The 13,143-nt window shown below is 41.4% G+C and overlaps 1 protein-coding gene across 1 annotated transcript in view; it reads right to left on the bottom strand.

Moving 5' to 3' along the window:
* Positions 1-10,084: 10,084 nt before the first annotated feature.
* The window catches only part of CHST9 (carbohydrate sulfotransferase 9), a 272,753-nt gene continuing 269,694 nt past the window's right edge, over positions 10,085-13,143 (bottom strand). Inside the window, exon 6 of the mRNA XM_003784769.3 lies at positions 10,085-11,788. Within this exon, the coding sequence (XP_003784817.1) occupies positions 10,709-11,788 (1,080 nt within the window). The 3' untranslated portion in view covers positions 10,085-10,708. The remainder of the gene's footprint in view (positions 11,789-13,143) is intronic.

The following is a 13,143-nucleotide window of genomic DNA, read 5'->3' as shown; positions in this document are numbered from 1 at the left end:
AAAAAAAAAGGAAGAAACATGACATAGACTCCCTGACACTGTGTGAACCTTCTCATTTTTCAAGGCAAACTTGTAACTTTGGAAAAGTAGCTATGAATGACTTAACCTGGTCTACAGCTTGCTAGTGGTTTTTACGAAGGCTGAAGAGAGACTGGACTGGCCGATAGTGCTCCAGGCTCTGGGAGCCTTCTGTAGAAATGTCCCAAGGCAGGGGACCGCAGGGCTCATCTAGGGCGGTAAAGGTTCATCACGGTCAGGGTGAAGAGCAAGTAGAAAGAAAGGGGCCGAAGATGAATGAGGGACTGAATTTGTAGTCTACTTATTTTTGTCTGAAATGTTCGGCTAGAAAGCCTGCTATTCTAAGCCATTAATCATATGGAACAGAATCAACACTGGAAAGTCTCAACTTCAGTTAGATGTATGTATATGTACATTTTGGCCGAGACATAGTTCCTGCCTTCAAGTAACTTAGAACCTAACAGAAAAGATAAGACACATTTCCCTATTGTTATGATGAAGGTCAGAATGTGTCCTAAGGCTGCAGTCCTCACCCCCGGACCCATGGACTAATACTGGTCTGTGGCCTGTTAGGAATGGGGCCTCTCAGCAGGCGGTGAGTGGTGGGTGACTGAGAGGAGCTTCAGCTGTATTTATAGCTGCTCCCCATCACCCGCATCACTGCCTGAGCTCCCCCTCCTGTCCGATTAGTGGGAGCATTAGATTCTCACAGAAGCATGAACCCCAAGGTAAAGTGTCCCTGCCCCCAGTCCCTGGAAAAGCTGTCTTTCATGAAACCAGTCCCTGGTGCTAAAGAGGTTAGGGACTGTAGCTTTAAGGGAAGGAACAGTGCTATACAACACAGGGGTAGCCGTGCAATATTTCCCCCTGCATTCATTTCTTCAACAAATATTTAATAAAAGTTTTCTCTGGATTATGAAGATGAGCAAGACACAAACTTTGACTTATTTTATTTTATTTTTTAATTTGAGACAAAGCCTCAAGCTGTCCCCCTGGGTAGAGTGCTGTGACATCACAGCTCACAGCAACCTCCAACTCCTGGGCTCAAGCAATTCTCCTGCCTCTGCCTCCCACATAGCTGGGACTATAGGTGCCCACCACAACACCCCACTATTGTTTGGTTGCAGCCATCATTGTTGTTTGGTGGGCCCAGGCTGGATTCGAACCCGCTAGCTCAGGTGTATGTGGCTGGCGCCTTAGCCTTTTGAGCCATAGGTACCAAGTCACAAACTTTGACTTCAAGGAATTCACTTCACTGAACAAGACACATAAATAATTATAATTATGTGAATATAGAATTCTGTAAAGATAGAAATAGCCACAGGCTATAATATGATAAATCAATAGTTGTGATTTATTGAGCACTTAGGAAACACTTTACATGCATTCCCCACACCCTTCTCATAAGGTCGGTATCACTATCCTCATTTTTGAGATGACAAAACTAGCACTTGGAAAAGTTAAATCATTTGCAGAGGTCCCAAAATTTGAACCTTGAAGACTTGAAATTAAAGCTAGTTCTTCGCAGTGACAAGCTGCAGGCTCTCAGCCACCACCGTGTACTGCTTGTCCTAACACACTGGTGCTCAGAGAAGGGCCTCTCATCCACGCAGGGCAGAGGTGAGAAATGCCTTCCTGACCTGAGTTTAGGGCTTAGAAGAGGAGAAAGCTGAGCAAACCCAGGAGGCAGGAAACCACTTACTGTCAGGGGATTATGGCATTATAGGGGTGTGGGGATATACCAGAAGGCAGAAATTTTTGGCAGGAGGTATGCCCGGAGAAGGATGGGGCTCATGGAAGATGCTACTTGTGTGTTAGGAAATAGACTTGGATGATGGGATCTTTGAACGGGGAAATACCAGGCTGGAGTTCACCTTTGAGAGTGCTCACAATGGCAGCTGAGTGGAGGATGGTGTTTAGGGGAACACGAGTGGGAGAGCAATTCAAAATTATTGCAGCATTGCCGGCACAAGAAGGTAAGAATCTGAACTAGGGTATTAGCAGCATGGGTAGGAGGAGAGGTGAAGCTTGAGAAAAATGTTGGCCCAGAAGTCAGTGGGCTTTCCTAGTGCTGTGGCTGTGGGCAGGCAGCAGCGGGAGGAGTCTGTGTTGACACCTGGGCTCCCAGCTCGGAAGGCAGAGGAGGTGGTTAGAGTTGCCACCAAGTAAGGAGAAAGTGGGTGTGGAGGGTAGGTGATGAGTTCAGCTTGGGTTGTGTTGAGTTGGAAGTGCCAGTGGAACATCAAGAAGTCCAGCAGGAAACTGGAAATCAAGTGAATGGCCACAACAAATATGGGATTTAGGAGCCATCTGCTTAATAGGGAGTTAAAGCAAGGGGAGTGGAAGAAGTTCCCAGGGAGAGGCGAAGTGAGCTGAAGGAGGGATGGTCATGGGGAAGCATCTTATTGGGTGGGGGGATGTGCCAAGGGGTGGGGGCAGATGCCTCGGGCAGTGCAAATGGGAGGAACAAAATTGATAAAAAGCAAGGGGTGTTTCCAGAGAATGAAGTAGTCCCACTTGGCTGGATAGCTCTGGGTTCGAAGCAGGTAACTGGTGGTAAAGCAGAAAAGGGGTTATAGTCTTGAGAGCCTGAGACCAAGCAATCAGAATGGAGCACTAGTCAGCCTTAGGCAGGAGGGAGAATCTGACACAGGCTTCAGCATGGGTGAACCCCGAGGACATTATGGTAGGTGAAGTAAGCCAGCCACAAAAGCATAAATGCTGTATGGGTCCACTTACGTGAAGGGCTTTGAGCTGCCACACTCAGAGAGACAGAAGGGAGAGGTTGTGGGTGCCAGGGGATAGGGGAGGGGGCAAGCACAGTTGTGATTTAATAAGTACAGTGATTCAGTTTTTCATGACAAATGAAGTTCTGTGCCCAGGTAGTGGTGAGGACTGCACAGGGGGCCTTGATGCCACAGAACAGGACACTTAAAACTGACGCGATGGTAAATTTTATGTGCATTTTGCCACAATTAAAAATAAAAACAAAGAAGAAAAGAGAAAAGCAAGGAAAAAAAAAGGAGTGATTTTAAAAATCAGAAACAAAAAAGGCAGGGCTTCTCAGAGGTGTTTCCAGTATTCCAGGGAGAGCAGTGTGGCCAGAGCCGGGAAGGTAGCAATGAACCCTGAGTTGAGCCACATGAAAGGCCTGTGTTTAGACCCCAGAGCTGGTCAGATGCTGGCAATGTCCTCTGGTTCAACATAATAGAAAGACAAGGGGAGACATAGTCTTTAATGAAGTCCAAGAAAATGTACATTCTTACCATTTACATTAAATTGCAAAATATTTCCTGGGGCATTTGCTCTCAAACTAATAACCCAAATAGCAAATATTTTCCATTTTCAATCATCTTGGTCAATTTGAAAACAGCTTTTTATTTTTTATTAGGGGAAACTCATATATCGTCTTCACTTGTTCAGTGTGAAGTTGAGTTGCCAAAATTGCCTTCAGTACACATTTGTCTTCTGTGTTTCAAACAGAGGAAAGTTTCCATTTCCCCATTTCATTCCGAAAGCTTTCACAAAGTTTGGGCAGTGCCCAGCGCTGTCCTCGTAATTCACTTCATCATTTCAGCTCCAGTTCTCGGAGCTGGCAGACGCTGGATGCCAAGTTTCTGCTTCAGTGCTGGTCAAAATCCCACAGGGGACCTTGGTCCCAATACCCGCTGACACTTCTCTGAGCTGAGAATTGTTAACGTTTCAACAAAGTGATAAAATGGAAAGAGCAGATTTTATTGTCACCTATCGGCAACTGGAAGTTTAGAGTCACATCTAGTCTATGGCTCAGACTTTGCTATGGACAAGAATCCCCCTGTAGATCATTCGGAAGGAAATTCCTAAGTGGTTTCCACAGCGATTCTGATTCAGTCTGGCTTGGGTGGCGTCCAGGAATGTGTTTTTAACCAAAATTAGGTTAACTCTGATACAGGTGGTCCACACACTGTTTTTTGAGAAATTAGTGAATCAGGACTTATTTTTTTCCCTAAGGATATTTATAGCCCAACTAATAATTTTGTCATCTTAAATGGATAAATCCTCTAGACTTTGGAGTACCTTTTCATTTATAATGCAGTACTTTTGAATAACATTTTTCTCAACTTTGGAAATATTTTGAGCAAGTGACTGAATTCAGTGAGCTACCAGTTGGCCGCAGGTTTTCTGTTATGTGGGACAAGACTCATGGTTCCCCTTTCCTTGGGGTCGTGCTTTCTGTTTTCTCCAGATCTCCAAGTGAAGCTAAGATAGTGGAATGTCACTGGGGGTGCTAAAGGCACCCAGATGGCAGTGAAAGTGGGGGAGACAGGCCTCCAACCAGGCAGGAGAGACCCTCCGAGATAGGGGAGAAGTAGGGCATCTTCAGAGTTGAGGAGGGTGGGTGCACCTTCAGAACAGAAGAGGTTTTTGAAAGAAGGTCACAGAACAGCATTGTTGAGGCAGCAGTGGGAGCTGGTTTCTGTGCCTAGACAATGAGGCTCCCAGAGCGGGAGGGAATGACTCGTCCCTGCTGAGGGAGGAACATTTTGTCAGAGGAACCAGTGGCTATGACAGAAAGATGCTGAAGAGAGGCACTAGATTCCTCCCGGCATCTTTGTCGTTGGTCATAAGAGATGTTCTCAAACAATGAAATGCTGTCTGGAGATCCCACTGGATGTAAGAGCAGAGGACAAACAGCCCCGTAAGCGGGGACGGGACATCCTCATTAAACGCACAGCACACACATGGTCAAGGAGAACGCTCAGGGCTTGCTTTTCCTTTGAAAGAACACGCACTTCAGAGCAGGAGTTGGAGGGTGAGGCACCCAGTGGCCGGGCAGGCAAGGTGAAGGCCTGATGGCAGCTCCGTGGGTAGCGGGAGCAATGAGAGATCTCCCACCTCATCCCCAGGCCCCCGCCCCACCTGTGCCCAACTGTTTTCAGGTGTGCCTGTAGGATGTGGGCCAACTGACTCCCTGTGATTGATGAAAGAGTCCCAGATTTGAAATTTTGGCAACTAGATGAAACAAAATGCACCGTTGGCCAAATCAGACGTATCTGTGGCCAGATCTGGCCCGTGGGCTGCCCGTGTATGGAGCGAGAGAGACTTTGGCTTAAATCTGGAGCAGGGACTAGCTTATTAAACCTCCCTTACTCTCAGTTTTCTCATTCATATGATGATGAATGGAATGATACCTAATTTCCATTTTGGGGGGAAAGATAAGACACAATCATGTCACTAGCTGATTGCCTATAAAGTATGTATTTTTTCAGTAAATGGCTCTCATATTGACCAGAATCATGCATTTATTTTTCCCACATTTTCTTCCCCAAACAATCAAACAAAGGCATTGTGTTAGAAATGTAAAATGTTGCTGTGTCCACCACTATCCTTTAAGGTCAGGCCTGCCTGTTGGTGTAGAAAGGAAACTCGGCTTAGATCCCTCCCTCATTGGCCCTGTTCTCAAACTTTCTCTTCTGATCCCCTGGTCATGGAGACGCTGGAAAGTCCCAGGCAGAAATATACAAATTGAACAGTAAGAGAAGCTGTAGAGGAAGCTTTAAAGGACAGTATCAAAAGCATCTGTTAAAATATTTCTTTCCATGGAATGTTTTTCCAGAAACAATAACAAATGAATTAAACAGGGTGGCACCTGTGGCTCAAAGGAGTAGAGCGCCGGCCCCATATGCCAGAGGTGGCAGGTTCAAACCCAGCTCCGGCCAAAAAAATAAAAATAAAAAAACCTGCAAAAACCCAAAAACTACAAAAAAATGAATTAAACAGACACAAATCCTTACCTCCTTGGAAGGAAGACCTAATACATATTCCAATGACAACAACAGAGCTCTTATCTTCATATAAGTGGGATAAAACAGCACGGAAAAAATAAGGTAATGAACTATCTCCTAACCCCCCAAAAATCGAGGGAGGGGATGTCTGCATTTACTGGTAAGAGAGAATCTGACGCATCAGAAAACCAAGTTGCCTTTTTCCACCTGTCAGAAAACTCACGAGGAGGTGAGTTTCCAAAGCTAAATAATCTAAAGAGATTCCTTGGTGAGTTAACAAAATCCAAATATCCGGATACATAGATGGGGGGGTGCTCCAAATACAGTGTGAGACTTGAACAGAGGCTTAGGGATGGGGAAAGGTGGTTGGTTAAGTGGGTTTGAATGAATTTTCCTGGAAGGATATTATCCTGGCAAAGAATTAAGATGTGAGTGAGTAGACAAGCCCCAGAACTAAATGATGTGCAGCAATAATCTATCGAACCCCCAAGACTTGGCGCTCCTCAGGCAGCGGGCTGCAGGGCCCAAGAAAAGCCTGTCTTCTTTTAGTTCAGCGATTATTTATTTTGAACTTTTTTCATGGTATTTTTCAGTTGGTTTAAGTCAACTTGCTTCTCTGTTCTCTACAGACTTCCTAGTTGGCTCAGAACTATCTGACTATAAATACCTGTGAAGGGAACTCAGGAAAGACAGGGCACAATTGCTTGGTGTCTAGCGGGAGTTATCTTAACAGGAGGTCTCCTGTGATCCACCTGCTCAGCCTGAGCACCTGCAGGGACTGTCCAGTGCCCATGGAGGGAAAGTTGGCCTGGGCCTTCTCCTTCTCAGATTCTTCTAACCTTGACCACTCTTGCAGCTGTCTAGAGTTTCTTGTCAAATGATATTTTGTTTTTGTTAGGCTAAATTTGTTCCAGGGACTCCCCCTCCCCTATAACTTTTTAAAAATATTGTGTCCCATGATCAACTAAGGATAAAAAAAGATAACAAGGAAGGAAGCCTAATTTCTTCCAAAAATCTTGGAACCAGTCAGTTTAACTCAGCAAGGATAAAGGAATAAAGAGATGTGAAATGTGATAATTAAGTAACATAAGCCCCCATATTTGTATTGAAAAAATGTTGCCATTTTAGTATATAGATTTTGCCTTTAGTTGTTCAGAATACAAGTAAGGGAAAGCAACTGTTAGTGTTTGTTTATACTATTCTAAGGAAAGAGCTGGGTAGTGGCGTGTGCTCCTTGGGTTCATCCTACCTCCCTGTCTCCTTATCAACTGCCCCTCTTCAGGCAAGTCCCTCACCCACACTCTGGTTTACTTTCCTTTGTTATATATGGGAAGGGAGAAGGCTGCACATAATCATACTTGTTTTAGATTGGCTATGGAGGGTGAATACATTAATGCATGCAAACAACTTAAAGAGTGCCTAGTGCCTGATACCAAGTATTGAATAAATGTTAGCTATGATTATGAATATTATTATTGTATAATAATTATGATTGAGATTGAGAAGGTATGACCTTAAAGATAAGATTAAACTGAATTAGCCCTGGCCTGAAGTTCTTAGGTGATTGAGTAATGACTACACACCCATGGCCAATCATTATTTAACTATAAGGACATGGTGGGAATATTAGCCATGAGCAAAGCTTCTGCTTTACCAGTCTAGGAAGGCCTTGATGCTCACGATGCCCTAAGAAGCCAGGTGAGAACTCACAGCAGAGAAATGTTTGCTGTAGCCCAGACTAATTCCAAGTTCTACTAACTCAGTACGTGAATCTTTTCAAAGGGAACTCTAATATTCAAAATTCTCTGTATCTCCTTATACATCATTTCTGCTCAATAGTATATATTTTAGGAGATAAGAATAATTATTCATGAATAAAGTATCTTTTCCTCTTTCTAATTATAAATGGTATCCAAGTATTAGAACTACCAATTATCTAATACCAATAGTAACACTCTTCTCTGATAGAGAATGTTTTGTAGACTTCAAAGTTAGAGAATTTGTCAAGTGTCCTCAAATTTCCATTGGATTAGTGGACATTTCCAAACACATGTGAGAAAATCAGAAAATTAGATGTATATGCATTACCATTGAAGTCTGTGGCCGTTTCTGGGCATATCACATCAATAATGCATATCTCTAAGTTGTTTACAGGTTAAATAACTGTGGTCTTGGATTTAATTGCCAACCTGTTACCCCGATAGTAATTCTAGACAGAGGAATAACAGAGTGAAAGGCCTTCCCATAGTGCTACCGCTGCCTATAAAAACAAATAAGATCCTTAGGGTTTAATTAGAAGACTTATACCTAATGCACACTAATGTTAAAATGGGAATATTGGACATCTGGAAGATGAGTTTGGATTTGGCCACTTGCCTTTAGGAAACCCGAGTCATGAAACTGTGACTGTCCAAAGGAAACAGTGATGCTCCCACCTGGGTTAATACACAGGCAGAAATGAGTCGGTCTGCAAAGCCGAGCAACTGAGCAGAGAGAAATGGAGTAGCTATTAAGAATCACAAGGAATCCAGAATGACCACAGGCATCTTTGGCCCTGACATGAAAAGAGGTCATCTAGAGTGATAAGAGGTCATCTAGAGTGAAAAGCAAGTACCTGAAAAGTTTGTTCTTCCTTGGCAAAAACACACATGGCCTTAGAACTCAGAGGGACATGGGGTGTCAGTTGGCATCAGAGAGCCTGAAAGTCCATTTAGGAAAAGAGGGATGGGAAGGCCCACCTCTGGTTGCACAGCTCAGTGGAAAGGAGTGTGTACAGCAATGATGCAGAAGTTTCCACAGAGACCACGGGGTGTCATTTTCTTCCTGTCACCCCTTTTTTTCTACCATCAAAGCCAAACAATCACATAGATACTACATATATATTCCGCCCTCCCCAATGCATTAGAAATGCTAATCAGCATTTCTATGTTTATAGAAAAAAAAGTTTCCAATTTTTTCTTTCCAAGGCTGTGAAAAGAATGTTTTTTTCCCTTCCTTAGACGGTTTTAAGAATACCTTTGAGAAAATTGCTTTTATTCTTTATAGCAGATTCCATCTAAAAAGTAGTTTTGTGTAGTTCAGGAATACAATTTCAGGCTTCTTGGACTATTTCCTCTTCTCTCTCCCCCACACACCTCTCCATAAAAAGATAATTTCAAGGTTCCTATGTTACTAGGAATCTACGTGTTATAGCAAAATTTTAAATTATGTAATTTAGATTACTCTAGAGTCAAACTCCTTAAAAACATAGAGGACGCCTTATGCGTACGGTCTAGAGGCAAGAGTTAATGGAGTGGAAAAGTGGTAAAAGAATGGTTAGAAGGTTTAATACTTAGGATGTCTCAGCCTGTTGCCGTTGTCTCACTCCGTAGGAGACACACAGATGGGACATGGCAGGTGTGTAAAGAGCAAAGCGATTCATGAATACTCAGCCATGAAATGGAAAGTCAAAATGAAATAAATATGACTGGAACTATCTTTCTCTATTAATATTCAAATATTAATGCCTAGTCTTCTTTGAGAGGTGTTACTGATAAGAAAAAAACAGCTTAGAAAGAGAAGCATGGTGAAGAAAGGCATTTAAACAGGGCTTGACTGACATGTGGTGTGCTTAATGCGGGGTAGGTGCAGACCAATTGAAATAAGTTTCTCAGCCAAATGTGTCTTTTAATTTAGGATCCCTCGGAAAAAAATCTCCAAAATGCATTACAACTTTTCGTAAGGGTGACACAGGGTCCTATTTTCCCAACACTTTGATTTTAATATTTGAATACAATAGCATTTGACTTTGTTAGTATGGAATATTTAAACTTAAAAAGAAAATACCTTAATTTGCTTATGCATAAGCCTATTAAAAACATTTCTAGGGGCTCTTGTTCTGTTTATTCTCTAGAATGTAACCTATCTTTGAAGTGGTATATTAGTTTTTGAAAAGTCATTCCCAAGCTGAATAATTAAACTGAAAACAAAAGCTATTCTGAGGGTGTATTCCACATAAAGCTGGGGCCATGATGCTTTGATTCAAATAATATTCTTATAAAACTCTGTTATTGTTCGAGGTCTATATTCAGAATGGCAACTTTTGTTTTTGACGATGATTCCATCCTGAACCAATTTCCCCCTTGCCCAATTAAACTAGAATTAGGAGCACATTTATATCTGATGAGACTTAAACTTCTCAACTGCCTGCTTCAGAAATGTAGACCTTTGGTGCTTGTGTTCATTTTGTCTCTTTGTGGAGGGCTCAAAAGAAAACAGAATCGATTCCCTTAAGTTTTTCTGGAAGAGGAAGGTTGCTTTTGTTGCTTTGATCTTAGCATGTTGTGCATTTTTTATTGGCTGGCGAATATAAAGAGCCGTGGCCTCATCTGGTTTTTCTGCTATATTCTTGTACTAGAAATCACATGCCTTTCAATCTACAGTAAAGTGACTAAATCTTAAGTATCTTTTCAAAGTGGATTTATCATTATGGTGGATAGAAAGATTTCCAGCACGTAAGAAAACTAGTCAATGGTTTGATTAATATGCTGTAGATGGCTAAAAATATATTCATGCACGTTAGACAATAAATTCCAGGATATAGACAGACTCTCATGCTCTTTAATCCTTTCTCTTGCCATTGCAAGAGGCTATTTTAGCTAATGTAACAGCTGGCTAGGTTATTGCTTCAACAACACAATCCATAATGCAAAAGCTCTTTTTTAAACATTTTAGAGCAACTCGAGTTGTTTACATGTCTCTTTTAGGTGAGTTTCCTATAATTTTGTGCCAATTGGTATCATACGATTTGGTAGATATCTTCATTAAATCAAGACAACTGCAATTGTTTAAGTTCCTCTCATACAGAGAATTACAGGAAAATTACAGTAGCTGATTTGAACTAATCATTATTTAGTAAATACGGGGCTTTAGAAAATGAAGGCAAATTACAAAAATGGAGTTGTATAATTAAACATCAAATAGTCCAAGTAGTAAAAATCATAGATTAATTGTCTCTCAGTTCTAGTCAGGTCCTTTAAATACTGTCTCACAACTTGGACATTGGTTCTTTCATCAGAAGAGTGCCTATCCTTAAAGTTGGGAAATTTCAGCTCTTTTGGAGCACCAATCAACTGTAGAAAGTAATTGGCATCCTCTTCCAAAGTTTCAAATTTCCCTACAAAATCATAGTTGATCAAACAAGGATAGCAGAGTTTGCTGACCTTTTCCCAGTGAATGTCCATGCCTACTGGACGGTGAGAGTCCAGCAGATAGTGGATGAACTCCTTGAATTTGACTCCAGATCCATTAATTAATGCTTCTTTGCAGGCATTTGGTCGATATTTCTTTATAATTGCCTTTCCGAATACTGGATGGTAATAACTATTGGGGTGTTCAAATTTGTCCCTAAATGCTGACACTAATCTCTCCATGGGATCCCGGACAAAGACAGCTTTGGTGTAGGTATTTAGACGTGTATATATGCCTTGTAAGTCAAAGCTATCTAGCTTCTTCAAATACTTCCCATAGTGGACAGCGTCATGGGAGATGTTGTATGTGGAGGGGGCCAATCCATTTAGTACCATCAGAATTCTTTTCCAGTTGGAACAACCAGCCTTCGGCACCTCACAATATAAGATTTTGTGTTTGTCTTCTACATAGATTCTGGATACCATATGAAAAAGGTGTGATTGAGGACGACTCACCCCACTGTACTTCTTGCAAAACTCCTGAAGGAAAGACCTGCGTCTCTCTTGGGCCTCATCAGTTTTCTTCCATGTATCGTCTTTGATTAAACTTTTATTTAAAGGGCGAATGTCCAAGGGCCAATTCATCGTGCTAAACTTCTTGAAAAGAGTATTATCTCGTTGATGTTTTTCAAGCAACTTATTTGACGCTGACCTTGTGGTCTTACTCAAAGCTTGATCTTGGCTGGTCTTCATCAAGACCTTAGTAGTCTTCTCGGGGTTGAGTAGAAGATTTTCGTTTTTCTCCCTCAGATCCTCAGGGATAAGAAACTTGGGCTTCTGTTAAGACAGAGAAGGAGAAATGTTGAAAGCGCATTCACAAATGTGGGTAGACTAGATAAGGAACTGAACACATTTGTTTTAAAATACTATCGAAGATAGCATATTTCATATAAGCTGCCAGAACAACTTAGCAAGGCACGCTGAATATACATTTTAATGTAAGCGTCTTCACAGAAAATATAGCAATGAAAAACGGTATTCACAGGATTGAGAGGGAAAAGCCCTGGGGTTTTTGTCCTAGTTTTGCCTGAAACACAATAGAATCAACTCCATCATTCTAGGTGTCCATGACTCTGGAGATATTAATGAATGTGTTATCTTTAAGAACCAATTTAGTTATTCTGACACAAAATGCAGCTATTATTTGGATTGAAATCTTTGTTGTTTTGGGGGACACTCTGTACTGTACAGAATTGTTCAAAGTCATAAATCACAACCTAATATTGCAGTAAGACTAATTGTTAAGCCTTGATGACCACATCAGTTTTCTAAAAACTTATAAAAAAGTGAAAAAGTGATATATTTGTTTTCCCTTGAGAAATGTTTTAGTTTTCTAAATGTATTTATCACAATAATTTAAGAACTATGATCATGATATCATTCATACACATATGAGACCATCCCTCTTTCTCAAGGGAAGTATGACTAAGGAATCCAGAGAAATCCAGCTGATGTTCTGCTAAAATTGTAGCATAAGTAATGAATGAAAATTTATCTCTCTTGCCAGAGGATAAATGAGCCCATTTACCACGTACTCTTCTTTGTATCCTTCCTACAACTGTGGCTGTGACTGTGTAAAGGAAGACATGGAATGGAGGAGGGATTTACAAGGTGGCATCTTTTGCTAGGGACAAAAAGTGTGATGACTTTGGCTTTTACTCTGGGTGAACTAACGAGCCTTTGGAAGAAAAGCAACATGATCTCATTTAGACGTGAAAAGGATAGTTGTGGAGAAAAGGGAACACTTCTACACTGCGGGTGGGATTGCAAACTAATAAGTTCCTTTTGGAAAGACATCTGGAGAACACTTTGAGAACTAAAAATAGACCTGCCATTTGATCCTACAATTCCTCTACTAGGTATATATCCAGAAGACCAAAAAAAAAAAAAATCACACTACAACAAAGATATTTGAACCAGAATGTTTATTGCAGCCCAATTCATAATTGCTAGGTCATGGAAGAAGCCGAAGTGCCCACTGACCCACGAATGGATTAATAAATTGTGGTATATGTATACCATGGAATACTAAGCAGCCTAAAGAAAGATGGAGACTTTACCTCCTTCATGTTTACATGGATGGAGCTGGAAAATATTCTTCTTAGCAAAGTATCTCAAGAATGGAAGAAAAA

The sequence above is a fragment of the Otolemur garnettii genome, unplaced genomic scaffold (assembly GCF_000181295.1).
Source record: "Otolemur garnettii isolate 467f Iridium unplaced genomic scaffold, OtoGar3 scaffold00012, whole genome shotgun sequence".
Taxonomy (NCBI): domain Eukaryota; kingdom Metazoa; phylum Chordata; class Mammalia; order Primates; family Galagidae; genus Otolemur; species Otolemur garnettii.
This window is presented reverse-complemented; position numbering and strand designations above follow the sequence as displayed.